The sequence below is a fragment of the Patella vulgata genome, chromosome 1 (assembly GCF_932274485.2).
Source record: "Patella vulgata chromosome 1, xgPatVulg1.2, whole genome shotgun sequence".
Taxonomy (NCBI): Eukaryota; Metazoa; Mollusca; class Gastropoda; family Patellidae; genus Patella; species Patella vulgata.
In genome coordinates this window covers 64,262,785-64,290,466 of record NC_065879.2, presented here as the reverse complement: position 1 = coordinate 64,290,466, position 27,682 = coordinate 64,262,785, and the positions used below count along the sequence as shown (strand labels likewise).

At 35.9% G+C, this 27,682-nt stretch overlaps 1 protein-coding gene across 5 annotated transcripts in view; it reads right to left on the bottom strand.

The window, feature by feature from the left end:
* The window catches only part of LOC126825832 (sulfotransferase 1B1), a 42,888-nt gene extending 15,676 nt beyond the window's left edge, over positions 1–27,212 (bottom strand). The window contains exons 1-2 of one of the 5 annotated variants that reach the window (XM_050555546.2): positions 27,144–27,212; positions 26,816–27,031 (exon numbers count right to left, since the gene is read on the bottom strand). Coding sequence is in view for 1 of the 5 variants with exons in the window: in XM_050555533.2 (XP_050411490.1) it covers positions 27,144–27,155 (12 nt within the window). In the remaining 4 variants the exon portion in view is untranslated. Of the gene's footprint in view, positions 1–9,019; positions 9,096–15,743; positions 15,842–26,815; positions 27,032–27,143 lie in introns of those variants that run through there. The other 4 variants (XM_050555566.2, XM_050555533.2, XM_050555584.2 and 1 more) reach the window with 4 other exon arrangements.
* Between the last annotated feature and the right edge of the window lie 470 nt (positions 27,213–27,682).

The window sequence follows — 27,682 nt, the reverse complement described above, 5'->3', positions numbered from 1 at the left end:
TCGGCGAAATAAGCCAGCAGTCTCAAGCGAGTGCAAATTTCTAGCGTCTGGTTATTCCAGTCTACATACGCCGTTTGATTTGGTGCAATGTGTCTAGCCTCGTCCCTCGAGTCTCTTGATACAACTGGGGCTGAAGTGCATTATGGTACACGATTCGTGTACCAATGATAAAATGTTTATTTTGTCTTAAATATTGGATATCAAAAGCCCACCTTTTTACGGTAAGATCACAACATGAATGTTGATTTAATTCGACAAATAAATCGTGTTTTCAATGTTGAAGATTTTGGATGATATTGAGTTAGAGACTTAGCTACTTTAAACTGGTTACGGGATTATTTGGTGAGAAAATTAAAGAGTTACGGTTCCTTCCGAGTGCGAGGTCTGATATACATTTGAAACTAGGACATCATAAATGCACTTTTATTCTACAACTACATAGTTTCCAGCTTCAATCATTACCATAAATAATCAAAGTCATGTTTTATAATCAACCTAAACGCCTAGAACATCGTTGCCGTCCGCGCTGCTTTAGTAAGTACACAGAAAGACCACCAAATATGTTCCTATTGATTTTAATGTTAACTCTTGTCTCTAACATTCCCTACGTGACAAGCAGTAGGGTCGCCTGTCCACCCTCGTGGGTTTTCTCCGGGTCCTCCGGTTCCAAATAAATTCCAAATCAAAAAACAAATAAATCACATACACTAAAAAGCAAGGTCCTGGCATTTTCAATAGTAGTTTTAAATTTATTTTGATAAAACAAATAATAAAAGAAAAAAATAACGACCCCTGTTCTATATGGAATTTTCAACACAAATAATACTGATCACTCTTGAAACATGCTTCAGGTATATGATGTATGTCCACGCAAGGGATTACAAATCTACAAGGACACGCTTAAGTACAGATTAAAATATCACTCCCACTTGTAGAATGACAGATGTAGAGGATTAAAGTCATCACTATCAAGAAACATCATGTGGAGATTTGTCTTCCTCCGATTGTTTTTCAGTTTCATATTCAGTAGTTTTTATTTCCTAAATAATTATTATTCGGCTCAGATGGTGGCACAAAAAAGTTGTTTTTCCCATTAACGGCATGGTAAACTCATTAACGTTAACGAACGGGTCATAAAGCGTAGTACTATTGCTTACGCTATTTCTGGTAAAATATATCGATTTCAATATATTAATGGCAGATCGTAATATAAAACAAGCTCCAATAATAAACAAACATCTCCAATAGAAAGTACAAAATTAAAGATTACTTACAGTTCGAATTGAGAAATTGTCCTATACAAATGGTCAGAGTAAAATTAAGACAGACTTAAACGAAGAAGTTAATTTCTTGGAAGATAAAATTTAACATACCTTTTACCAAAGTTTCGTCGCAAATTTATCTGATTTCTAGACAATTAACGTAGTATACTTTTTACGACAATTCTGTCGCCAGTCCTGCTACGAAAGTATTTAATCAAACAAACAGGTCTTATATTAATAGTCATACGTTTAATTATGCGAGTTCATTCTTCATACGATTAAATTACGTGAATCATGTTAATTTTCAGACATATTTAGTTTCCGGGTGTTTTTAGCAGAGAAAAACAAGAGCAATGCTCGCTTCCCCTATATCCCAGGGCATCATTTATGCCAAAACGTAATCACCACGTAGCCAAAACTGTTTTAATGACAACGAACGGAAGCTATTGCCTGAGGTCACATCCAATTTGTAAAACAGATCTGTTTTTATTATGTAATATGATGAGTCGACGATTAGAGTCCTTGACATAACTACTAGGAATCATTTAACGAGGAATCAGATTGTACTTCACTCGTTTACTTAATTCACCCAACCCAACCCAACTCACCTGAATTTGTATTGTTTTGTTAATATCTGCAGTGTGCGCGAAGCCAATAGATGACCAAGTTTTAAAAGATTTTTTTACACCCAAACCTTTACTGGTACCGTAACATCTAAAACATAGAGTCAAAATCCTTATATATTTTTATATGCCTACATGTCGGGATACTAGGCGTTAAACACTTATCTTAGAGGACACGTATCTATGGTGTCAGCAGAGACAAGTGTATGGTATCGAATGAAATGATATTATCCAATATCAGGAGTTCGAACATTTATATTGGTCACGTTTTCATGACAGCATCAAGCAGTCTTGATTGTTTTACCAAAACCAATTGAGGAAGACAATTGTTTCAGTAGGTAGTTCTATACAGACACACCCAATATGCTGATATGAAGGTACCTGGTGGTCGAATAACCTCAGAGGAAATCGTGTTTAAATCTGTAAATATAGACCATTGAAAATAGAATTCAAATCCAAATATTTTACAAAAGAATTAGTAATGCCTGAATGAAATGCGTCTTTCGTCAAACGAAATATTGATCATGTAATATACAGTTCGATTAAAACCGAATTTTATACTACAGATGCTAGATAATATGGCGTATCAAAACCATAGCAGATTCAAATGGCAGTTCTTTCTATAATAATAGTTCAAAAATAGACAATGAAAAATTAATGTATTTTGAGTTATAAGTTTTTGAGGTTTTCATAATATTGTATCGATTGTCAAGTACCATTGCTACGATAATTAATAAAGGCCCAATTATCCATGTTATATTAAAGTATGATATGGCGATCGCGTTTTAATCTATTCACAATCACGGCCATTCGACGGTCTATCTATGGGGTTGATTATGGGCTTGCCACGTGAATCAATGCCTAAATAACAATTAAAAAGGCAATATGGGAGATTAGATGAGGAGGTGGCAGTTCTCACTATAATAGTTAAAAAATAATTTAAAGGGAATATGCTGAACATTTCATTACTAAAGTCGGTACAATAAAAACATAGTCTCGATTATCCAATTTTGGATTGAATCATCAATGAGCGTTGAGCAGCAGATCGGATTCAAATCCAGTAAATATCGCAGGCTAGCGATGACATCGAGAGTTGATTAATGGTTTGGATAAGCTAATTAATGCCTAATTAATAATTTAGATAACACTTGCGATAGGCAGATTTAGGTCTTGCGTAATGTATGTTTAATATAACATTTGAAGTCAAAAGAGATCTGCAATGGGCAGATTTAGCTCTTGCAAAATGCATCTTTAATTTACTGAACCAATTACAATATGTCTACATATCTTAATGTGTCAGGTCTATTATAAGACAAAAAACAAAGCGAAATTGATAGTCATATGGCTATGGAGGAACAAACAGCTCATTATTCAGTTATCTTAGTTCTTAGTTCATAGTTCTTAATTCTTATTTCTTCATTTGTTGTCGTATTTCGACATTTGTACACCGAAATTAACATTTGTATCTGAAAATAAATATTTGTTTTACAAATCAGACATTTGTCATATCAGATTTGTAAAATGTATTTTTGTTTAATTTAATTTTATTTTAATATAAAGATAAAATTTATTTTAGTAAATCAAAAAAAATAATCTACATTTACATTTCATCATAGACATACAACGAAAAACAAATCTCGAACAACAAATTTCTAAATACAAACATAATATTCCGGTTCGATGGATTTCGAGAAATGTTTTGGGAGAAATGTTATAGAAGAAATGTATTTGGAGAAATATTTTGCAAGATTTGTATTTGGAGATTTGTATTTAGAAATTTGTTGTTCCAGATTTGTTTTTCGTTGTATTTCTCTAATGAAATGTAAATGTAGGCTAATTTTGAAATACAATTAAAATACATTTTACAAATATGACAAATGTCTGATTTGTAAAACAAATATTGATTTTAAGATACAAATGTTAATTTTAGTATACAAATGTCGAAATACGACAACAAATGAAGAAATAAGAATTAAGGACTATGAATTAAGAAATAAGGACTAAGAACACTGAATAAAGTGCCGTTTGGTCTTCCATATATTACACGTTAGCCTATTATACCAAAAATAGATGGTCAGTAGGCGTTCGAAGTATAGTGAAGAAACCTATCAGGATGTCACATTGTTTCTTCAACCGTTAAAGACGAACGAGAAAGTTGCTGACGTATGCATTATTAGCAGAGAAAAGGACATGTTTTAAGCTTACATACAAATATTTTTGTGACAATATCAATTACAACAAGAAGGACGAGACTTGAATTTATATTTCCCACCAGCTTTTGGAGAATATTCATGATTTTGACGCGGGGGGCTCATGGGGAAAACAGACATTTAATAGAGAAATCGCCTATTAATGAAGTCATGGCTTATAAATTATATTTACCTCGCGTAGAGACGGTTCGTTTCAGATTGCTATTGAGAGTCATAGTGGCTAAAAGAGTAAGACGCTGACTCGCTCCCGGTGTTGGCCGAGAAAGTTCATCGAGATTTTCCGGCGTGGTTTCACCTTGTCAGTGTTGCAGGACGGAGGGCCTGACAAGGACAGTTGTCTAGTCGTTCGAATGGGACGAAAAACTCAGGCGTGTACACATTGGTGTGCACGTAAAATATCCCCATTTCAGTTGGAATTCGATATAAGAGTAGGCCGTAGTGCCTAGCACACTGCATGGCGCATGTCCGTCTTCATTAACCCAGTCGGAGTAGGACGTTAAACCCCATTTCATTTCATTTCATTTCCAAATTGCTATCAAATAATTGGGACAAATTGAGCCCTTTGTGGTTAAAAGATTAAGATCTTTGGAATATTAAAAACAAGTTATAGACCAAGAAATGGCTGAATCTAAAATTATTTGGTTATGGCACTACCCAGATCTACTCGCACCCCCGCCCCCTTAAGCATATACCAATATAGTGTGCAGTTATTTTTACCGTGACATAGGTCAATGCGTTAAACTATCCTCCAGAGTCGGTCTCTACATATTAAACGAGAAATATATACGCATAATCCAATAACAGAAACATGCACAAACTCAACATAGGCCTAAATAGAAAAATCAAGTCCATACACCCATCGAATATACTGCTTCTTTAATAATGACCGCCATGAAAACACATGTGAAAGGTCTATATTAATGTCCTCGCGACAGACTAATATAATTATCTGACGTGACATTACACGGAAACATTCTACATTGGAAATGTCAAGTGCCAACGAACTCTTGGGAGCACAAATCGCCTTGGACACCATGTCTGGTCTCAGATCAGGACAGCACGAGGTCTTTGACCTGAAATTCTCTCTAAGTTGAAGAACACGTTCTTATTTGCTGACTAAGATTCGAGATCACGGAATTATGTATATGACGTAAAAACCCCAGTAAACTTGGTAGTATAATTTAAATACCCGGAAAGAACTAAATACACTCTTGAGAATACGCTTGAAAACGTGCGTCAGTTCTTTGGCTAAATTTGTTATTTCTTCAATAAGGCATTAAAGGGGACTAGTAAAACAGAATAGGATGTGACTGGAGTTCCAAGTCTCGTTTAGTGATTAACATACTATGGTATTTCTGCGGTAACGTGAACAATGTTAGCGAGTAGTATTTTGTCGTGATAGTGGTGTTTTCATCCACTCTTTGAATTCCAACTGTCCATTTTTTTAAAGTGCACTCCACTGTGTGCACAGATGGAGACGTTCCTCGTCAGTACCAGGTGTGTTACACATGACACATTTGAACTCGGGACCAAGAGTCAGTTACGTATCTATTTGGTTCTCCGTTTTCATATGAAACATATTTTTAACAGTCGGTTTATCATGTGCTAGAGAGCTTTCAAGCCAATATAAATCTTTGATTTGGTGTTGAATTTCTTATTTATGTATATGCATGTACTTTTTTTAATATTTATACTTATTATCAAAGAGATAAATTTTAAAACACGTCAAGGCCGAAAGAGATACCGTAGTAATACACTATAAATTTCATTTAATAATTAATGACACACACATTACACAGTTAGTGTAAGCTTTGTAGCTTCATTGTATTTTGGTGGTAATCGTAATTCATAAATACAGTATTTACGAGGGCTGGTTGAAAAGTTCTAAGCATGAACGGGGCAGATCTATTGCCACCAACAAGTACAACCAATTAATAATATATCATAAATATAAGAACTGAAATCGTAGTGTTGTGAACCTACCCATTGAAATCACCAGAAATGGAAACAACTGGCTAAAAGGCAGTCATCAAGTACCTGCAACTGAAAGGACTAACCCCAACACAGATACATGCCGACATAGTCTCCACTTTAGGGTATGGTGCCCATTCCTTTAAACACGGCGGAAAAAGTCTTGACGATGACCCGTGTCCTATAAGACCATCAAAAGCAACCATTCAAAAAACATTAACCGGGTTCATGACATGGCGATGACTGATCGAAGATTGTGGGCAACGAATTAGGAATGAAAAAAGTTTCTGCAAGATCAGACTGCCGATCAGAAACGTGTCAGGTTCTTGACGTCCGGTGACAATCTACGCCGTTTTGATAATGTTTTGGCCAGATTTGCAACCATGGATGAGACCTGTTTCCAAAAATGAAAAAGGAACTATCCGGTCATCATTTTCCTATTAATGATGACGTCATGTCAGTTGTGAACGACTTTTTTTGGGGGTGGGGTGGGGCTGAAGAATTTTCTTTTCCGAAATGGCATTCAGGTCTCGCAACATCGTTGGCAAGAGTGTGGACACCACGAAGGGGACTATGTAGACAAATAAATGGAAACCATTGTCTTTGTACAGGTCTTTCACAGATAGGATTAGAACTTTGTACAGGTCTTTCTTAGATAGGATTAGAACTTTGCACAGGTCTTTCACTGATAGGCTTAGAACTTTTCAGCCTCTTCCTGTTAATATACATTAATATACAATCAACGTGAATTCAGAAATAGCGTACACACAAACTATAACTTTATTAAATACAATTAAGTTCGTATATACATATATTTAAAGTATGTAGATCTGTTATCGATTCATATTTCTTTATATTACTGTCTTTGTTTGAAAGTAGGCCCATTTACGCTGCAATGTAGTCTATATAGTTCTGTCGGCTACTGGGTCAGTGTGTTGGATATGATCTTGTTAGTATCGATTTTTTTTTTCGCTTGAGCTTGATTTCAAATCTCTTTTCGTATTTAGTTGATATACCAAAAGAAATGTCGTAATTAAAAATATTGGACTCTGGAGAGATATAGTGCTGATCTCTTTCCTTCACAGAATAGTTTTACAAGGCCCCAACAAAAGATGCAGTCATATCTTTTGTTAGTTTCTAATTTACAAAGATGCAAGCAAGTCTTAATATCACCCACACTAATGTTAGTAGGCATTTGATTTTGAAAATTCTTGAAATTGTAATACGACTAAACAGATGCATTTAAGTGCTTTGGGGTTTTAGCGGTTAGTAAAAATATTATATTTAAATTGAATGCAAAATTTAGGAAAATATATCAAAACATAGCAGAATTATACATGTTTTAACTTTTAATTTGCGAGTAGTACAATTTTTAGTGGTTTTCGAGAAGGTTAACTAACGCCGGTGTAAAATTAAGTTACTCTAATTGTGCGAATATATTTTGAATATAACGTGCAAAAATGTTCTAAACAATGTACATGTAGTAAGAAGAATTGGTTCTAAATTATTAACATTTCAGAGTATATAAAATTGATTGCTGTGGATATAAACTGCACATGTTCAAATTAGAATGTATGTTTTGATGTTAGATTAACGTTTTATATACGTATAATTTATGTAATTTTAGCATTAGATGTACGTTGGAAATGTATTTAATTTAACGTAAACTTTTCGACAGAGTAACGTCCAAAATGACGATAATCCAACGCATTAACGAAATTTATGACAATTCACAGTAAACTTGACGTAAATTTAGAGTAAATTGCTAACGTTAAATTAACATTAAAAATGTGCGCAAAATGATGGTAAACCATTTGTACGTAAATCTTACGCAAAATAATTATTAACGTCATGATTTTGTCTATGCATTCGCGAGAATGAGCTTTGATCTCGTTAAGGGTGAAATAACTTCAACTACCTTTCAGTAATTTGGGTGTTGTATGATTACATCGTCAACTTTCTTCTCCACGGGAAATAGCATCGTAGTTAGACTATCCCTTTAAAAATGATTCACAGTGTGGACATTTCAGTTGTAATAAATGTCAACATAACTATCGACAGTCATATAAGATTCCACCATTCCATGGATTTATTTCTTTTGTCTTATTTCTTGTTAAAATTTTGGGGAGAGGGATTATATAGGTTTTTTCTGTTTCGCAATCTTAAAATTATATAAAATAAGAAAAATACAGGTAACTTAATAATATTAGCAGGATATAAAAAAAACAACCAGGGAATTTATCATTACATGAACAACCATTTTCAAAATTCAAAAGTTGACACATGGTTTAAAACTATAGGTATGTTTATCTTCCTACTACATTCTGTGGCCATAGAACTGATTAAAGGGTGAATGAGTGTATAATAACTTATAGTAACACAGAAATATGCTATGAATTAGTAGTAAATAATATGAAGAAAATCAATTAAAAACCATTAGATAAACACTGCTGACCTAGTTAACTGCAAGCATGGCGTTTTCTTCACTGGGCAAATAAAGAACGGCTAACAATAGATTGATCAATTGATTTTTTCTATATAAAAAAACGGTTGTTCGGTTTTTAATATAGAATCACAACGTCTAACTACCTCGTAGCTTCTTAAAAATCCAATTATATTTTCATTGCGTTATACACCTAGTGAATCTCAACTTCCAACATTTTCTTGAAACATGAAATTAATTAATTACCATATCAATGTTTAAATATTCCGTTAAAGGTAATTGGGGGATATAAGGTAAATGTTTATTAATATGTAGTTCAGCTCTGAACGTAAGTCTGTTACACTCGCCCTCTGCGTTCAGGAACGGGCCTATTAGCGTCTTGTCGAAACTTGTAGCCACCCCAGTAAATTTACTGGCAACTTTTTACTGCTAAACGGTCGCGTGTCAGAGCCCGTGAACGCCTGTACAATGTAAAGTAATATTTTAGTGAGGAAATAAGACCTTGCTTACCTCTCTGGAGTCAATATGTGCGACACAACACGCTGTTAAAAATACGTCTCATCCTGCCATGTAGCTTGGGCGCGGCCATTGCAGTTTAAATAGTGATCAACGCACAAATTTAAGAACGTCGGCGATACGAAGACGAAACGAATTAAAAAATTGGAATCTTTGAAAAAATTAGAATCTGCAGTCATTTATTGCTTTGCCTACCTTTTTAATTTTATTTTTTTCATAGATTCCATTTTTTTCCCCAGGTTAAGTATTTTTGATAGCGTGTTGTGTCTTCTATAAGCAGGATCTTATTTTCTAACTAAAATGGGTGGTGGTGGGGAATGGTTAGCGTGTGTGGGTTGTATCATAAGGTCTGTCATTGAGTCAACAGCGATGGTTTCGATTTCCCGGTTGTACGTGACAAGGAGTAGCTCGCCTGTCCAACGTCATGGGGTTTCTCCGGGTCCTCCTGTTTCCTCCCACTGCTAAAGACCCCTGCAAGCGAAGCACTGAAATAAAATAGATCCATATGTTAGTCCCGAAATGACCTAGTGGACGCTAACCCCCCTCTCTCTTTCTCTCTCTCGCTCTCTCTCTCACCTTTATATCCCTGTCAAACAGGTGCACTTACTTCGCTGCTTCGGCGACGGAAAATGGCCCCAGAGCGCGTTAAGATCGCCATAAGCGTGGTAAAAGCGTGGTGGAAACGCCAGATATCATGCTGTGGTCTCCATGGTCGCCAATGAGCATGTTCCAAACAAACGCCAAGGTTCTGTGATCTGACCTGGAAACCATCGAGGACCTAGTGGGGTTGCGAAGGTCGCAAGACAAGCGTGGTAACATTTCAATAAACGTGGCAAAGACGCTGCGAAAATTGTAACATTTGCCACAACCCCACCAAGCGTTCGGGGTCCTTAGGGTGTTGTCATGGCGTTGTTACGATGATTTACCCACTATTGCGCGATGGCACCACGTCCTCATGGGGCTCCCAGTGCGCCTATGGCAATCTTATGGGGTTCCCACTGCGTTTATGGAGTTCTTAATACGACCATGGCGCGTTTACCAAGCTTGCATTACGCTCCTATGGCGACCATGCTTTTCGTGTACCACTTGCTATAAAAACAGGTGATTCAAAGTTCATACATCAGTGTGTATGTCGTCATCTTGAAATTTCAAAAATCTGACCAGCTTATATAGTCGCCGTGATAACGTGGTAAAAACGCACGTGCAGTCGTAATACACGTAGAAGACGTCTGGTGACAACTCCATGAGTGTGGTTAGAGCGCCCCGATTCGCCGATGATCGCCGTTGCCAAGCCAACAGATCTCGATAGAAACGCCATAAGCGCGGAGAGTTCGTGACGAGCGCGCCATGAGAACGCAGTATAATCGCACAGGTCGCGGTAAGAACTCGACTTTTTTCAAGTTTGTAATTGGGGACATTTTCTCGCGTTGTGTTCACGTTTGCTGGCGACCTTATGCATTTCGGGGTGTCAAAACGTTTTGACAAGGAGCCAATAGGCCCGTCACTGAACGTAGAAGGCGAGAGACTTACGTTCAGAGCTGAACTAATACCAGCTTTGATATCGAAAATGACATATACATGTATATAGTTTAGATTTTTTGAAAAATCATCATTGAGGTCGAATCTATGTTGTTAACTTCATATTCAAATCAGTTTTATTGGCTCAAGATTTGAGAAGGGTTCAGAGATAATAGGATCAGGCCCCGAGTTTACAAAGTATTCACAGACTTTAGATAAGAATTTACTCAAATTTGTTTGCCTTATTTCAACTGAAATATAGCCCTTTATAAAACTTTTGTTGTTTTAATGTATCAAATATACCAATAAGAAACTATGTGAAAAGTTTTGTGTTTCTGGATCAAAGATATTTCTCATAAACAGAGATTGAGAGTTTAGTAAATTCTTAACTTAAATCAGAGAATGCTTTGTGAACTTCGGGACAGATCTTGATGCACTTAACCTTGTCTACAGAACAAAGATATAGATCAATGTTCTCGTTTAAACAAGATGAATTAACGGTAAGAATGTTAGTTTATTTATTAATGACTAGTCAGAGAGTACATAAGCAATATCGATTGTACATGAGAACGGTTCGCTGACTTTGATTTGACACACGATTGATACGACCCATTTATATATATTATCATGCCTATAAAACAAAATGTACCAATGGTGAATAGCGCTTACTTTATACAACATTGATTTGCTGTCACTTAATATTGTTTTGAAATGGGTATAACGTTGACTTGCCTTAACACATACTAGGACATATTGGGATAGCATGTGATATATCGTTATTTCAATAATTCGCTTGCACGCTTGGGTCTTATCACTTGTATGTGGTGTGTGTGTGGAGGAGGGAGGGCGGCAAAAGGGTACGACGTTAGGCAGGCGATCCTCTCTACTCCATGTCAAGTTCAACTCTGGGAACGTCCCTTTACTTCTAGATAGACCATATATTGATGCTCAAAAGCATATGCCTTACAGCACTTGGTCGTCAAACCCTGCCAACAGAGCCATTCATAGTGAGTCTTGAAAACTGCTTCCGTGGTCGCCATTTTGTTAACCAATCTGTAAGTTTAAAGATACATTCCTAAGCTTAGACTCACATGCCCATTGAGACAATATTCTCTCTATATAATGCTCTGTGCTTTTTGACTGAACAACGTCGCTGTTGTGTTGCTGGATATGTTTCTGGATTTAAAATTTGATATTTTGTTGTCTACCCCTCCTCCCCCGCGACACATTCTACTACACCCCTACATATCCATCCTAATATTCTTAGTAACATCAACTTGCCGAATGCATGTGAAATCCATAGGAAGCACGTATATTTTAAACCCACCAATGACCGACAATAAACCAATAAGGACCACAAAAATGGCACAACGACCAGAATGTAAAATAGTTTTTTTTTACAAATTAGCACCATGAAGAAGTGTTTTGCCTCTAACCGCCATAATTAAATGCAATTACAGCCTGAAACGTGTGCCTGAAGATAAATTTTCAGATAAATAGTAGGGCATATGTGATTCGAAATTTAACACCATATGGAAAAAGAAAAAAAGGTTACGACATATATAAGTGCAGAACTAAGTCATAGTTCAGACATGACACGCAAGTTTTGTCAAGATCAGTGCAGTAGTGTCGGAGATATGCACGCACCTTGCAAAGAAACAAGCCCACAGAATGACATCTCGAGGGTATTTTCAATGATACCTACATTGGGGTTCGTTGAACTTCGTTCGGCAGCAGCCTACTGCCACATTCAATGAATAACGTACTGATCGGCTTTATAATGCTTACTACCCGTATCTGTCTTATAAAACTGTAATTTGAAATTCTCGTCGTTATTTCTCGTCACGCACTTGCTAACCTATTTCACCTAAAGAAAATTTCATAAATAACATACATTACGTTTAAGCTTTCTGTTTATGGATACACATGTTTGGATATATTGAGGCAATTGTAATCAATGCTTTAATCCCTTCAAAGGTCAGCTTATCGAATATCATTGCACATGCTATGTATAATATTAAGCAAAAAAGTATAGTATGCGTGTAAAGCTAAACATTCTTTAAAAGATATACAAACGTTATAACATAAAACTTATTTTCAGCTAAATCAATAAGTAGAGTTAATCTAAATATTTCAACTTTTTGATACAATACATTTGGGTAGTACTTCACTCTCAAGAATAAAAAGTACTATAGTTTAGCTTAGTCTTGTAAAACAAAACAGAACATAATTCTCAACAATAAAGATTACGAGTTTAGCTTAGTCTTCTAAAACAAAACAAAACATGATTCTCAAGAATAAATAACTGTAGTCTTCTAAAATATAAGAGAACATTACAATAAAATTACAATAAACGCTGTTTGGTTATATCCTACGTACATATAATATACATTGTGTGAGGTCAGAACAAATAGTGTTAGAGTTTGTGTCAGTAACAGAGTTAACCTGAGCCCCTGTTCACGTTAGCAAAAAAGATTACACTTTGGTAAAAATATTAAATTTTAAAACTGAAAGTCGATAATTAGTTAGTTCTATCTACGTATAAGTACATTTAGATAATTACATGATTCAGGTGAGAAAAATAGTCACAATTTAATTTTGTACTTAAAGGGTGTATAACTCTATGGTTGGAACCTTAAAATGTCATATGAATATATATAAAGTGATTTGTATTCAATTTTAAGGTTTTCTATTGTATCTTCTCATCGGTTATGTTCACTGAACGATAGTCGTGTACAGGAGAGAGAGATAGATAGAGATCGTTCAACGTCCACTCGACACAAACTAGGTTATTTCGGCACTAATAATTAATATATGGTTCAATTTTATTTCAATAATTCTCTGGAAAGTTTGGTTCTTTAGGTGTGGGAGGAAACCGGGGGACCCTGAGAAAACCCACGAGGTTGGACAGGCGACCATACTGCTTGCCACGTACAAGCGGGGAATCGACAAACCATGCCACACTACTCAATGACATACCTAGTGATCTAACACGCACACGTTAACCATTCGCCCCCCCACCCCCGCCCAAGTCGTTTACACCTGATTCGTCCATTCAAGAAAAAAAATAAAATAAATAAATTAAAATTATTATTTTGTTGTTCGCGAAGCAACCATTACTAATTACTTCCGCATTGTCTTGAATGGTATGTTTTTTGTCCATTACGAATGGCGCCGAAACGACTCGTATACTGATTTAAAAATGTTGGTTATTAGGATCCCATTTTTTCACGGTAAGATAACAACATCAATATTGGTTGAAATAGACTAATATTGAATTCTTATTCGTATTGTTAATTTTGAATATTATGGATAATACTGAGTTAGAGGTTTAGTTCCTTTAATTATTTACCTAAATACGTTTAACTCGCTGTTTTGAGGTCAACCAAATTTGTAACATTCTTTTAGCTTTTAGTTGCCCGATTAATTGAACTGAATCTAACTCTAGCGTCACTCCTGCGTTTCCCTAATATGGTTGAGGTCAAAACGGTGAATAAGTGTTCAGTTTTTAAAACTAATTATTGAAAATAGTCATTGTCTCAAAAATCGGTTTCAAAGTCTGTATCCATTCTTACTTAATACTAGGTTTTCACTCTCGTGCGATGCGTTACGATAGGATTGCCCCTATCGAGTCCACGATCTGGTACGTGCAGATACGTTCGAATACGTTTCAATAATATCAACACGGTTGCTACGACTTATCTCAATATATGATCAACACGATTACACCACGATTAAAACCACGATTTCAATCGCAGCACGAATCGTGATAGTGGGAATCTAGCATTAAGTAGAGAAATAAAAATACCACACTCGTAACACATCGGCACGCTGGGCAGTTGTCCGAGGCTCCCACGAGCACGGGTTTCTCCTACTAATCTATGTATGTTGTAACTTGCTGTCAATAAACAAATACCATACTATAAATATTTGTTATTCTTGTGTTACAAGTGGACATTAACATTCCTGTGAGTGGTTGTGTAGGTAGGGGCCCCAATACACTGCTTTGCCCGTTGGTCTATAAAGCTGCTAAGACGGACCTGCCTACATGACAAGACAGACAATCGGTTGCCAACAAGATACGCCCACATTTTTCAAGAGATGAACAGAGAACAAGCTAAAAGCAATTGTTCGTACAACCAGGGGCCATAATCCAGGAAATAAGTGTCCGATATGCGCGAATATCGACAGAAACCGAGATCCTTGGGATATAAATATATATTTCAAGTTTCATCAAAATCGGATAATAATTGTGACCCCTAAAAGGTCCACAACCTTGCTATTACATACTTTTACACTATTTGCGAACGAGGAGCGTCATTTGTTCATGCAATTTCGGTCCCATTCTCACGAAATTCGAACTTAACCGTCATTAGGGTGTAACGATGATATACTTGAACGGTTTTTAAAATCAGATAAAAATTGTGACCTATAGAGGGACCAAAAGGAACTGAGATCTTTGAGTTATAAACTTACAAGTTTTATTAAAATCGGATAAAAATTGTGACTTCTAGAGTGCCCACAAGCTACAAACGTAATGCTTCGTACAATCAAGGACCATAATCCATGAAGTTATGGTCCGATGCATGCCAATATCGAAAGGAACCGAGATCTATGGGATAAAAATCGGATAAAAATTGTGACATGTATTGAGTCCACAAATGCGGACGTCTGGGCGGACAGGGGCGACGACAAAATACCCGTGGGCGTATAAAAACGTTTAATCTTGTAATATAAGTTCATATAGGCCAAAACTAATACTTCACGGTTTCTGATGCCAATGTTAGCAATCGTACGACAGAAAATACATAGAAAACTATTACCTATAATGAGCTTAGCAAATAAGCGGTATCAGGTTTAAAAGAATCCATATACTAGCACTAAAATTAAATGGTTAGCGTATAATCTCTGTTAATAAAATGGTCCAATTCTGAAATAGCTGAATGATTAAAGAAATTCACGTCCGTGTTCGTATATAGTGTAAAGTTTTTAATTCCTCGTAGAAAAAGATTTTGTCTTAGTTACAGTGATGAGATTATGTGATATCTGAATATCACCTAATTGGCTTTTTAAGTGCAATGACGTTACAACAATAATGACGAAAACTTGATCGTAATGCTGTGCTATTTAATAAATGAATAATAAATCGAACAGTTTTTGTCAGTGTTGAGGATGAATAACGAACAAAGCATAACCTTACCTTTTTCGATCGTCGTCTTTCTTAAATACTGTGAATGGACACTAAGGATATAGCTGCGTTTCTTAAAACTCTATGAGTACCCTGACATACATGTTTTTCACACAAGAAAAGTCAGTAAGTTAAAGTCACCAAGCCTATTTCTAGACTGACAACTATAGCTAATGATACATAATAAAATCAATAGAGCTCTTTTTAATACGACACGAAATGCTTATCGTGGATTTTATTTGTCATTGCTCACGCCAATCGTGGCACAGTATCCATCTTTGCATAGGCACGTAACATAATTTACAGCGACACAGTCCTTATATCCGATGATGGTGGATTTAGATCAATTTTAGCAAGTTCGATTCCCTATTGAACAATGACGACGTGGCTTCCAGCGAGCTTCGTCAAGTTGCGGTCATGAATGGAAATGAAATGAAATGAAATTCATTATATAAGAAATGAAATGGAGTTTAACGTCCTACTGTTCTGCTCCTAAACTGGGCTAATGAAGACGGGCATACGCCATACAGTGTGCTATGAGGGAAATTTTGCCCGGACAGCGGCACTACGGCCTACTCTTATATCGAATTCCAACTGCCAAGGGATCTTTTACGTGCACGCCAATGTGTACACGGGACCTCGGTTTTTCGTCCCATCCGAACGACTAGACAGCTTTCCTTGTCAGCCCCTCCGTCCTGCATCACTGACAAGGGAGAACCACGCCGGAAAATCTGGATGAACTTTCTCGGCCAACGCAGGGATCGAACACCCGACCTCCAGGCTAGCGAGCTAGCGTCTTACCCACTTAGCCATGAATGGCTCAAAGCTGTCACATATTGTAGGGAATATAACATATAAGTGAATTGGACCCCGTAATGGTGCTAACGCCCCGGAGTAATTAATAACAAAATGTAATTCAGCTAGCTTCGTCAAGTTGCTGTCAAAAGTCCGGTCACAAACGAATTGCCACAAGAAGGGAAGAGAAGATAAGAGAAGAAAAAAGCGATTTAACCCCATATGGTGCTAACACCAAATAAAGTGATCCAAAGTGCAGCAAACGTTGAACGAAACAAGCGTGTAACGTCAATATAAAGCGAGCTCCAACAATCAACAGTTGCAATTGAAAATATTGGTTAAACCGCGGAGAGTTTACTCTTATGGTCAAGATGAGGAACCACGGTGGTCAATTGAGTTGGGCATTGGATCACTAATGAGGTGGTGGACTGGAATTTTGATTTATTTATCACCAGCTTTGCTTCATAAAGCACCATGTGTACGACACAGGTTGTGTCTGTGATATCACTTCTGTGGAAGCGGACGTTAAAAGCTATTCACACACACACACACACGACACAGGTATGGTGTCTGGCTGTACAAAAATAGAAATAACATCGACATCGACACTGCTAAAATATTGGTTAATGACTTTGTTTTATTGAACTTGGATTACTGTAACTCTCTTCTGTTCAATTTACCTGCTTTGTATATCAACAAACTACAAAAGCTCCAAAACCGAGCAGCTCGGATCGTAATTGAAACAAAAACACGTGAACATATTTCTCCTGTGCTTAAACAGCAACACTGGCTCCCGGTTAGAGAAAGGATAATATTTAAGATAAATGTTATTACATATAATACGCTGAATAATATGGACTCTCCTAAATATCTTCAAGAAATCATTACACCCTACACACTCTCGCGTTCACTTCGCTCATAGAATAAGAACCTTCTCGTATATGTCCTGCAGTGAAAACTAAAAGTGGCGAGATAACTTTTGCCCATAGTGGCCCAACATTATGGAATAGGCTATCAAAAAAGACTAAAGACTCTAAAAACATTACATCTTTTGAGAAATCTCTTAAGACTGAACTCGTTCAATCTATTTACCCTTAGTGTCAATAACTATTTTGTTTATGGTAATTTTACCAGTTCGGGCATTTATTCTGTTCATTCCTTCAATGTGTTTAAATGTTTATCGTGTCATGGTTATTTTTCATCTTTTAAAGGCTCAATACCACTCTTGTTGTAACTGAATAATATGTCCCAATCTTTATTCTGGTCAACAAATTGTACTATTTTACAATATTCCAATTAATTGATGATACAAATTTCATCTTAACACACCTAATTTAAAAAATTGGAAAAATTCAACTAAATGATTTGAAAAGCCTGACGTAAAGCTTTTCAAATGTGACTTGGATTTAAAAATATTTTTGAACCCTCTAGACAAGTAAAATAGGATTTAATGGATAATTTACACAACAGGTAGGACACTAACACATCTAGTACTTAGAATAAGGCTATTTTTTGTTATTTTCTGGAGCTGTCAATCCAGCAAGAGTTTTATTGTCCCTTTAAAGATATCTTGTGTAGATAGCGCTCTTGAGCAACCAGTTGGTTGGATATTCAGCGCTTTATAAATAGATTATTATTAATCATTTATGATCAATTACTATTAGTTATAATTAGCTAAATACGTACTGAAGACCAGGAAGAATTTGTTTCATTTGCTATTAAGAGTTTGTCAGACAGAACAATGTTGATCATGTAATACACCCACTATAAAATAAAATAATCGATGAGAGGAAGCAAATTATTGAAATAAAGACTGTCATATGTTCAGTTCCGAAAGAACCTAATTTAGTCTCAAAGATAATTCGATTAGTAATTTTATGCTGAAGATTCAGAATTGTATATTTCTATAAAACATTGGATCAAATGAAATGTGCCAAGACAAATCAGATAAAATGTAAACCAAATAAATTCAGATTGGGGAATCCCACAGTTATATTAAGAATGCCACAACCCATCCCCGTAGGACCAATGTGCCCCACACTGATAGTGACACACCCTCTCTCCAGACACTTGGAAGAGAGGTTGTGCTCACGTTTGAAGTATAGTACAGTCGAATTTTCCAATCCCACAGTAATTAGAATGCCACAGCCAATCCCTGTAGGACAAATGAGCGCCACACTAATAGTGACACCCCCTCCCTCCAACACTTGGAAGAGAGGTTGGGCTCACGTTTGAAGTATTATGCAGTCGAATTTTCCAACTTTAGAGGTGTTATGAGTAATGAGTTGAGCTGATTGCTATTTCATCTTCTTGTTTTTACGGTAAACCAGACATTTATTAACTTAAACATACATTATGCAAGAACTAAATCTGCCTATTGGAGGTCTTTTTTTAGGCTTGAAATGTTATCTAAATTATTAATTAGACATTAATTAACTTATCCAGACCATAATCAACCCTCGATGTCATTGCTAGCCTGCGATATTTTACTGGATTTGAATACGATTTGCTGCTCAACGCTCATTACTGATTTAATCCAAAACTCGGATAATCGAGACTATCGTACCGACTTCAGTAATGATGATGGAGGCAAGGCCTAAAATAAAAAAGCTTGGTTCAGTGTGGATCAATTAGACTGACATTTTCAGCAAATTCCCTTTACATTATCTAGCTTTTAACTATTATAGTGAGAACTGCCAGTTCTTTATCTAATCTCCCATAATTCCCCTTTAATTATTGTCCCCCGCCTTTCGAAGAAAGCAGGGGACTATAAAAATGGGTTCGTCCGTCTGTCCGTTTGTCTGTCCGTCCGTCCGTCACACTTTTTGGGACACAATAACTCTCTTTCTAATTGAGCTAGAATGTGCAAACTTGGTGTAGGTGTTTATTAGGTCAATACCTTGATGGAGTTCGAAGATGAGCATTTTCTGCAGAGATAAGCAATTTGATTGGTTGATGCTTTGGGGCACGATAACTTTAGTTCTAATTAAGTGAGAGTGGGGACACTCGGTGTATAGCTTTATTACATCAATACCTTGTCTAAGTTCAATAATGAACATTTTTTGCTGAAAGAGTAAGCAGAGCGATAAGCAATTGGATCGGTCGAGACTTTGGAACACAATAACTCTCCTTCTACTTGGGGTAGAATGTTCAAACTTGGTGTAGACATTCATTAGGTGAATCCCTTGATGGAGTTCGATGATGAACATTGTCTGCTTTCGGTAGGCAGAGATAAGCAATCTGATTGGCTGATGCTTTAGGGGCACGATAACTTTGGTTATAATGAAGTGAAAGCGATGAAACTCTGAATATAGATTCATTATATCATAACCTTGACTAAGTTCGATTTTGCGAATTTTCTGTCTGGGCTAAGGAGCGATAAACAATTTGATTGGTAAAGATTTTGGAACATAAAAACTCTGCTTATAATTGAGGTAGAATGTTTAAACCTGATGCAGATGTTCATTAGGTGAATGTCTTGACTGATTTCAATGATTAACATTTCAAGCTAAAGCTAATCAATTTCATTGGTCGATGCTTTTGGACAAGATAATCTTGATTCTATCTGATAGAGAGTGATGGAACTTAGTGTGTAGTTTGATTGCCCGATACTTTTGAAAAAAAAATGCGCGATTAATTAATATGTGTCATCTATTTATTTTGGGATTTCGGGGTGAACATCAGCCTCACTGTTGGCTTGTTTGGATTCACCACAGAAACAAGAATTTTATAATTTACATTTCTTTGTACATTATTTTTCCGCTGCTAAACAGTACAAGCACTCATTGGAGATAACGACAAATGATCTACAATTCCTCAAATAATTTCAGTAGAAGCACTGATTCAATGTGGAAAGAACGGAAACGATCCAAAATATGCACGCTATGTAAAGTCCTATTTTTCTACACCAGCCCGTCTTCATTAGCCCAGTTTAGGAGCAGAACAGTGGGACGTTAAACCCCATTTCATTTCACTTCTATGGGCGGAAATTTTGTACGGACAGAGGCGCTAAGACCTACTCTTATATCTCATTCTAACTGTACACACAAGCCAACGGGTACACGGGACTCGACCCCTTGCTCCTAATAGTTCTAGTCTAGAACCTATTCTGGAAATATAGCGCATGATATTCTGCAATCACATGACCGAATATATATCTTTCATAAAGAATGATTATCTTAACGGTTATCGGTGCATGACGTAATAAGTGAAATAAAACATGGCCATCAAAAATTCTATTTTATGCTTTATGTTTTATTTGTTATCACGTCTACCTCTTGTTATCATAAATTGGAGAGTTCAGGGGTGGTGTCAATCATGATGTTGGCTTACACTAACTATTCTACTGTTGATCTGATGCCAAGTATAACAATAGGTATACATTTAACGTAAACTCCCGTGTGTTATGTACATACCTGTTAAAATTTTATTACAGTGTCCCAGAAATATACATATGAGTAAAGGCGTACTGGCCCTTTTATGGTTGGAAGGGTTCTCAATTATTTTAACGATAATTGACTGAACATATCTAATTACTGTACGAAAAAAAGTTATTTGTTCAAAACCTCATTTTGATAGAAAAACATATTTTGGACTCATTAAAGTGGGTTGCAGCAGCACCCATGATGGCGACGCCCACTGTTCTACCTGGTGCTTTAATGTCTGCTTCCACAGAAGTGATATCGCAGAGTAGGGTTAAAATAGTCTGTGATTTTAAATCGTAATGAACCAGTTTTCAAATTATGATTCTTATTTCACAATAAACTTGTTTGTAGACGCAAGTCACAAACAGATAGATTAAATAAAATACCATCTAGATTCTAGGCGGGTTGTTCTTGTTTACATAGTCCACATTTGGACAATTCTTTATGAAGGCTATACTATATACCGAAAAACACCGAAAAGCACCGGAAAAAAACGGAAAACTACCGGAAAACACCATGTTTTACTGAATACCGGAAACACCGGAAAAACACTAAATACCGGAAAACACACCAAATACCGGAAAACACCCTAATATAGGTAACTCAGAGTCTGGTCCTCTGGAAAACACCGGAAAAACCTAACCCTAAACCACCGCTGGTCCTCTGGAAAACACCGGAAAAACCTAACCCTAACCCTAACTCCCCGCAAACAGAGGACCAGGGTCTGGGTTATCTATTTAGGATGTTTCCGGTATTTGGTGTGTTTTCCGGTAGTTTTCCGGTTGCTTTCCGGTGTTTTCAGGTATATAGTATTGAGAGAAATGGGGTTTAACTTCCACTCGACACAAACTAGGTCATTTCGGGACTAACATATGGTTCAATTTTATTTCAATAATTCGTTTGCGCCTAGGGGTCTTTACCAATGGAACGAAACTACGCCAGTTGACTCAATGATAGACTTTATGATGCAGCGCGCATGTGCTAACTATTGAGCCATCCAACCCCCGAGATATCAGTGATATAAAAGACCAGGGTCCGTATTCAAAGGTTTTCTTAAAGTTAAGTAAACATACTTAATTTTTCTACTTAACCAAGTGTCTTACCTTAAATCGGTATTCAAAGGCTCTAATTTACATATGTGAAAACTTAACTGCAGACTTAAAATATGGAACTAGCCAAAAAGCACCGCATACTCTATTAAAGGACACTATTGGTGTCAGCCATATTCATGTATGTGATAGAACTGGTTAAATACGTTCCAAATATAATTTTAATACATAGATCATTGCTAAAAGTAATTGAATGCCACTAGATAAGTGAAAACGAGAAAAATATAAGTAGCCCGTACATTCCCTTGTTTCTATTCATTCTATACTTTATAAAAAACATGGTAATGCACGGACTTTTTCTTGTTTTCTCTTATCTAGTGAGAGTCAATTATTTTTTTGAATTGTCAGATATCCTCCCACAGTCTCATATAACAACTTTTGGTCTTCTAAGGAATTATTAGTGAGCGGAAATTCGCCTGTGAATCTGTTATCACTCGTCACTTCAGTTAGTTATGAATAACTCGTGTTATGAATAACTCGTGTTTTCCTTTTGCGTTCGTCCCTTCCCTGTCTTGAACGCTTCATAACGCATCTATCGTAGCAATGATCTCTGTGTTAATACTATATCTGAAATGTGTTTAACCAGTTCTATCACATATGTGATAATAATTGACACCAATATTGTCCTTTAAAATCTTAGTTGTCATTACTAGGAAAATGTTTGTCGAAATATTATTGTAACGAATAAAAATAGTATGACTATAATTTATGATAAATTGTGATAATACGCATCAGTCGCCGGAACAGATGTTTCTTTAGATGTTTTTCAAAAACAATAAATTTCAATAGCAGTTATCGAATAGTGGTAGTATAATGAAGGATATTGTAAACTTTATTATTTTAACAATGTATAACGAATAAAAAAAAACCCCAACATAATTAGCAATACGCGGGGCTTTTGGCTTTAAAGTTAGACTGAACAAATCATTCGGTGTTGTTTTTCAATCTATCATTTGAGAAATTCATAGAAATTGTGTCAGTTCCTACACTTTAGAATCCCCAAGGCCTGGCCATGGCGGTACATTGCGTGTACAAAAGATGCACATGGCACTTTTTTGTATTCCCGAATGAATACTACCGATTAAAACGCAATAGGTAACATAAGAAATTAATTGTAAATCACTGGTGACACGCTTCGGTCAGCAGTAATCATCATATTTGTAAATTTATACAAACGAAGACAAGAACATGTAGCAATCAAAACTTAATTCAAATATTATATGGGGATGAATTGCAAAATATAAACCGTGCCTTGCTTCTCGCGGCCATATTAATATTTGCTGAAATCTACAATGTCACCAAACTTTATTATATGACAGTCGTGGAAAACGTGAATGATTAAGCAATACGAAAATGATAGATGGTCGGGGAAAACACCATGACCATTTCGGTGGTAGTAACCTTATACACTATCATGGCTCTACAAAATCAAAGCTGATAATGAAAAAAATGTTTGCGGCCAGCAACGCTCAGCCACATTTTCTTTGTTTCATTCTCAATGCCCTAACTTTTAAAATCGCCATTACGGGCCTGCTACTACATTGTGTACTCCGGTTATAATCTCACTTAAACATATATTATGCAAGAGCTAAATCTGCCTATTGCATGTCTTTCTTTAGGCCTGAAATGTTATCTAAATTATTAATTAGACATTAATTAACTTATCCAGACCATAATCAAACCTCGATGGCATCGCTAAGCTGCGATGTTTATTGGATTAAGTTATTATTTGCTGTTCGGCTTCCATTCATAATTAAATCATGAAATGGATAATCGAGACTATGTTTTTATCCTACCGACTTCAGTAATGATGATCGAGGCTAGGCCGAAAATTCAATCGCTAAAATTTCAGTTCATAGTGGATCAATTTAACTGAAATTTCAGCAAATTCCCTTTACAGTATCTAGTTTTTAACTATTACAGTGAGTACTGTCAGCTCTTTATCTAATCTCCCATAATGTATCTTTAACTTTAAGGTACCTCCCATAGGTCACTTAAAGTTAAATGGATTTTTCTCACTTAAACTGGCCTTTGAAACCGCTAAAAGACTAAACTCGTAAAAATTAAGGCAGCTTAAGGGAAAATTTAAAACTTAATACTGCCTTTGAATACCACTTACCCTTAACTTACAGGAAGTTACGTATATTTAAGTGAAATCTAGTAGTTAAGTGACTATCTTAGACTTAAGATATCTTTTGAATACGGAACCAGGACTCGCGCCGAGATCTAGTTGGTATCATCGAGAGCGCAGATTATTGTGATTATCAATGTGACCTTTCTTAAAAGAATAAGAGTTAACCACCAATCCGGAGCTCTAGTTGCTTAAATAAATTGACCAGGGGAAAAATCACAACATACACTACTATGCCTGTGCACGCATCGGCTTTACTCGATCAACCATAAATACATCAGATCCAGAATGCCGGCTCTAGAAAGAGATGATCAGCATAATATATGTATAAAATATCCCAGCCAGAATATGGGCAAAATGAAATATAGAACTATATCAATTCTAAAGGGCAATTAGAATTAAAAAGACTCAATAGAAAATTAGCATAATTAATAATATGAATCTGTTATAAAATAGAGTATTAATTTTGGCAGAAAGTCGAAATATGATGTACGGTTTCATTGTCGCAATAACTAATTTAACCTAATTAGGCCTAACCAGTATGGATCAAAGTTTTAACACTTACTGCCTATACGTAGTTAGAAGCAAATAAACACAGTGACTCCCCTTAAGATTATCATGGAATCGTCCTGTTAAGGTTATGAGTGGTAAAGACATCTATATGCTGTAGATGAACGTAACATCTTTCTATAAATGTAATACGACACTACGACCTACTCTTATTTCAATTTCCATTTGCCAGGGGGACTCTAACATGCTACCCACGGAACATCTGATACCGGTACCATCCGAACGACTGAACAGCTTTCTTTGCCAATCTACCCATCCTGCATTACTGACAAGGGGAAACCAGACTGTAAAATTCCGAGGAACATTATCGAGAGCAATTGAAACCGGAACCTCCTGATTACTGAGCCAGTACCACACTTTCTGAATCACTGTGTTGGACATGTATAATATATTGTCACATGACATCCACACAGCTTAAAGGGGAATCATGGGAGGTTAGATAAAGAGCTGGAAATTCTCACTATAGTAGTTAACAAATAGATAACGTAAATAGAATTATACTAAAAATTTCAGTCAAATTGCTCCCCTCTCAACCGAGATATTTGGTTTTGAATTTTAGGCCTAGCCTCGATCATCATTACCATTACTAAAGTCGGTACAATAAAACATAGTCTCGATTATCCATTTTTGGATTTAATCATCAATGAGCGTTGTGCAGCAGATTGGATTTAAATCCAGTAAATATAGCAGGCTAGCGATGATATCCAGAGCTGATTATTATGGTCTGGATAAGTTAATTAATGTCTATTTAATAATTTAGATAACATTTCAGGCCTAAAGGAAGACCTGCAATAGGCAGATTTAGCTCTTGCATAATGCATGGTTAATGATCGTTGCTATTTGCTATGCTTTTTTTTATCACCTTCGGGATATTTCAAGCCCGGTTCTCACTTGTAAGGTGGGGCGGACACAAAATATGTGCCAAAATGTTCGGATGAAACCCAAAACAGAGGGCCACTCACGTACAGATTGACGTGCACCTAAAGGAATGTAGGCAGAAACAACACTGTCCGGGCAATATTCCCTACCTCGTATTGTAGTATGTAGCCTTTGAAAGAACATTACCAAATGATAAACTAAAGTTGTTTTGACTAGATACTGGATGATGTCAAAAGCCGTGTTAGACTAAATTTTTAATGTAAGGTAACTCGAGTGTTAATCCTAGTGTTTTGATCCCCAAATAACACTAGTCACAAAAAAGAAATTCAAAAATGGCTTCCAATTCGATAATTTATTTACATATTTCTGCATAATTGACCCCATTTAACCCCAAAGTATGCGTGTTCGTATATATCATGTAAGGCTTTTAATTCTAAATAATTTTAGACGAAAAATAGCAACATATTGTGAAAATTATCACTTTATATCACTTTACACATATCACTTTACACATATATTTTTGACCTCCACCAAGTGTTAACTGTTAATTTTGTGGCACGTCATCTCCAGTTGCACTATCTTGCGCCAAAAATGCGCTATTGGGGTCCATTTTAAAATATGTGAAAACTTCCATGAACTGAGATTATGTAAACAATAGCGTGAAACTACTCTCGGAGTCATTGAGTTAGTGTTACGTTTTGAGGTAAACATTTAAATAAAAACTATATTTTAAGTGCTTATCTCATCGAATCATTTAATGACCCCCTTACAATCAATCTACTTAGATGCAAATAGAACAAATTATTTAACGAAAAGGACCATGGGTTACAATTTTAAACTTTAATATATCTTTCAATGTGTAATCCTCGCTAACCTCAACATCCGACAAAGGGGCTCATCTTAACTCTTACACTGACACAAGCTCTAACTTTTTGTGAAGACGTCACTTATTGCATCACCAGTTGCTTTTATCAAAATAAACACGATAATAGCATATCATATTTATGTAATATTCACCTGTATATCATCATTTAGTATCATTCCACATGAAATATACATACTAAGCCCAGCGAGGTATTACACAGTATTCATGCGAATATACTTCTATGTAATTTTATACCACAGGTGTTTTGGAAGTAGAAGACCAGCCCATGGTTAAAGAGCAGATGTACTTACCTATACATGTATATAATTGGGTTATATCCTAATCCTTGGTCTTTACTATTTCAATGACGCGTTCTCTCTCAGATTCGTGAACTGAAATGAATTTGGGGTTTAACGTCCTGCTGTTCTTCTCCACTTAAATACAGGTATCCACGGATATCAAGAGTATATAAATATTTTATTTATATACATTATATACTATAGAATCGATATCAATAACTTCACTAACTGTAATAAACATATAATATATATATATATTTATAAATATATAGAGAGATATAATATATAGGCTACTCTATGTATACAATTTATGTCTAGTATATGTAGGCAAAACACTGACCGTATAGTTCATTGCACAGCTGGGATATAAATTGCACAAGCTTACGTATTGCATTGTGTAGTAAAGATTGTAGCGTAAAATGTGTTATACTTATAAAACTATAGGGACTGCTGATAGAGCACAACATTGTACGATACCAGGTACACGCGTAATTATTTATTCACCTTAAAGGTCAAAACATAACTAATTGATTTAGCACGTAGTACAATTTAAAGTGGCAATAATGTCACAAAAACACCAATTGGCTCTCGCATGTTCCCAATGCATCAAAACAAATTAAAAAAAAAATCTCTATAGCGTTCAAATGGTTTTTGGAAAAGTGGGCATAACTCTGTAACAGAAGGTTATATATAGAACAATGAATATGGACACAGCTCACTATTAATTCCTACGCTGGCATTTTGAAAGATACTACATGTAATTTTGTACATTTGTACTTGACATGGTAATAATATTTATATTTGTGAAAATAAAAAAAAAATAAAAAAAATCCAAATTATGAGTATTTTCTATGGATTTTGCAACTTGTTCACTTTTTT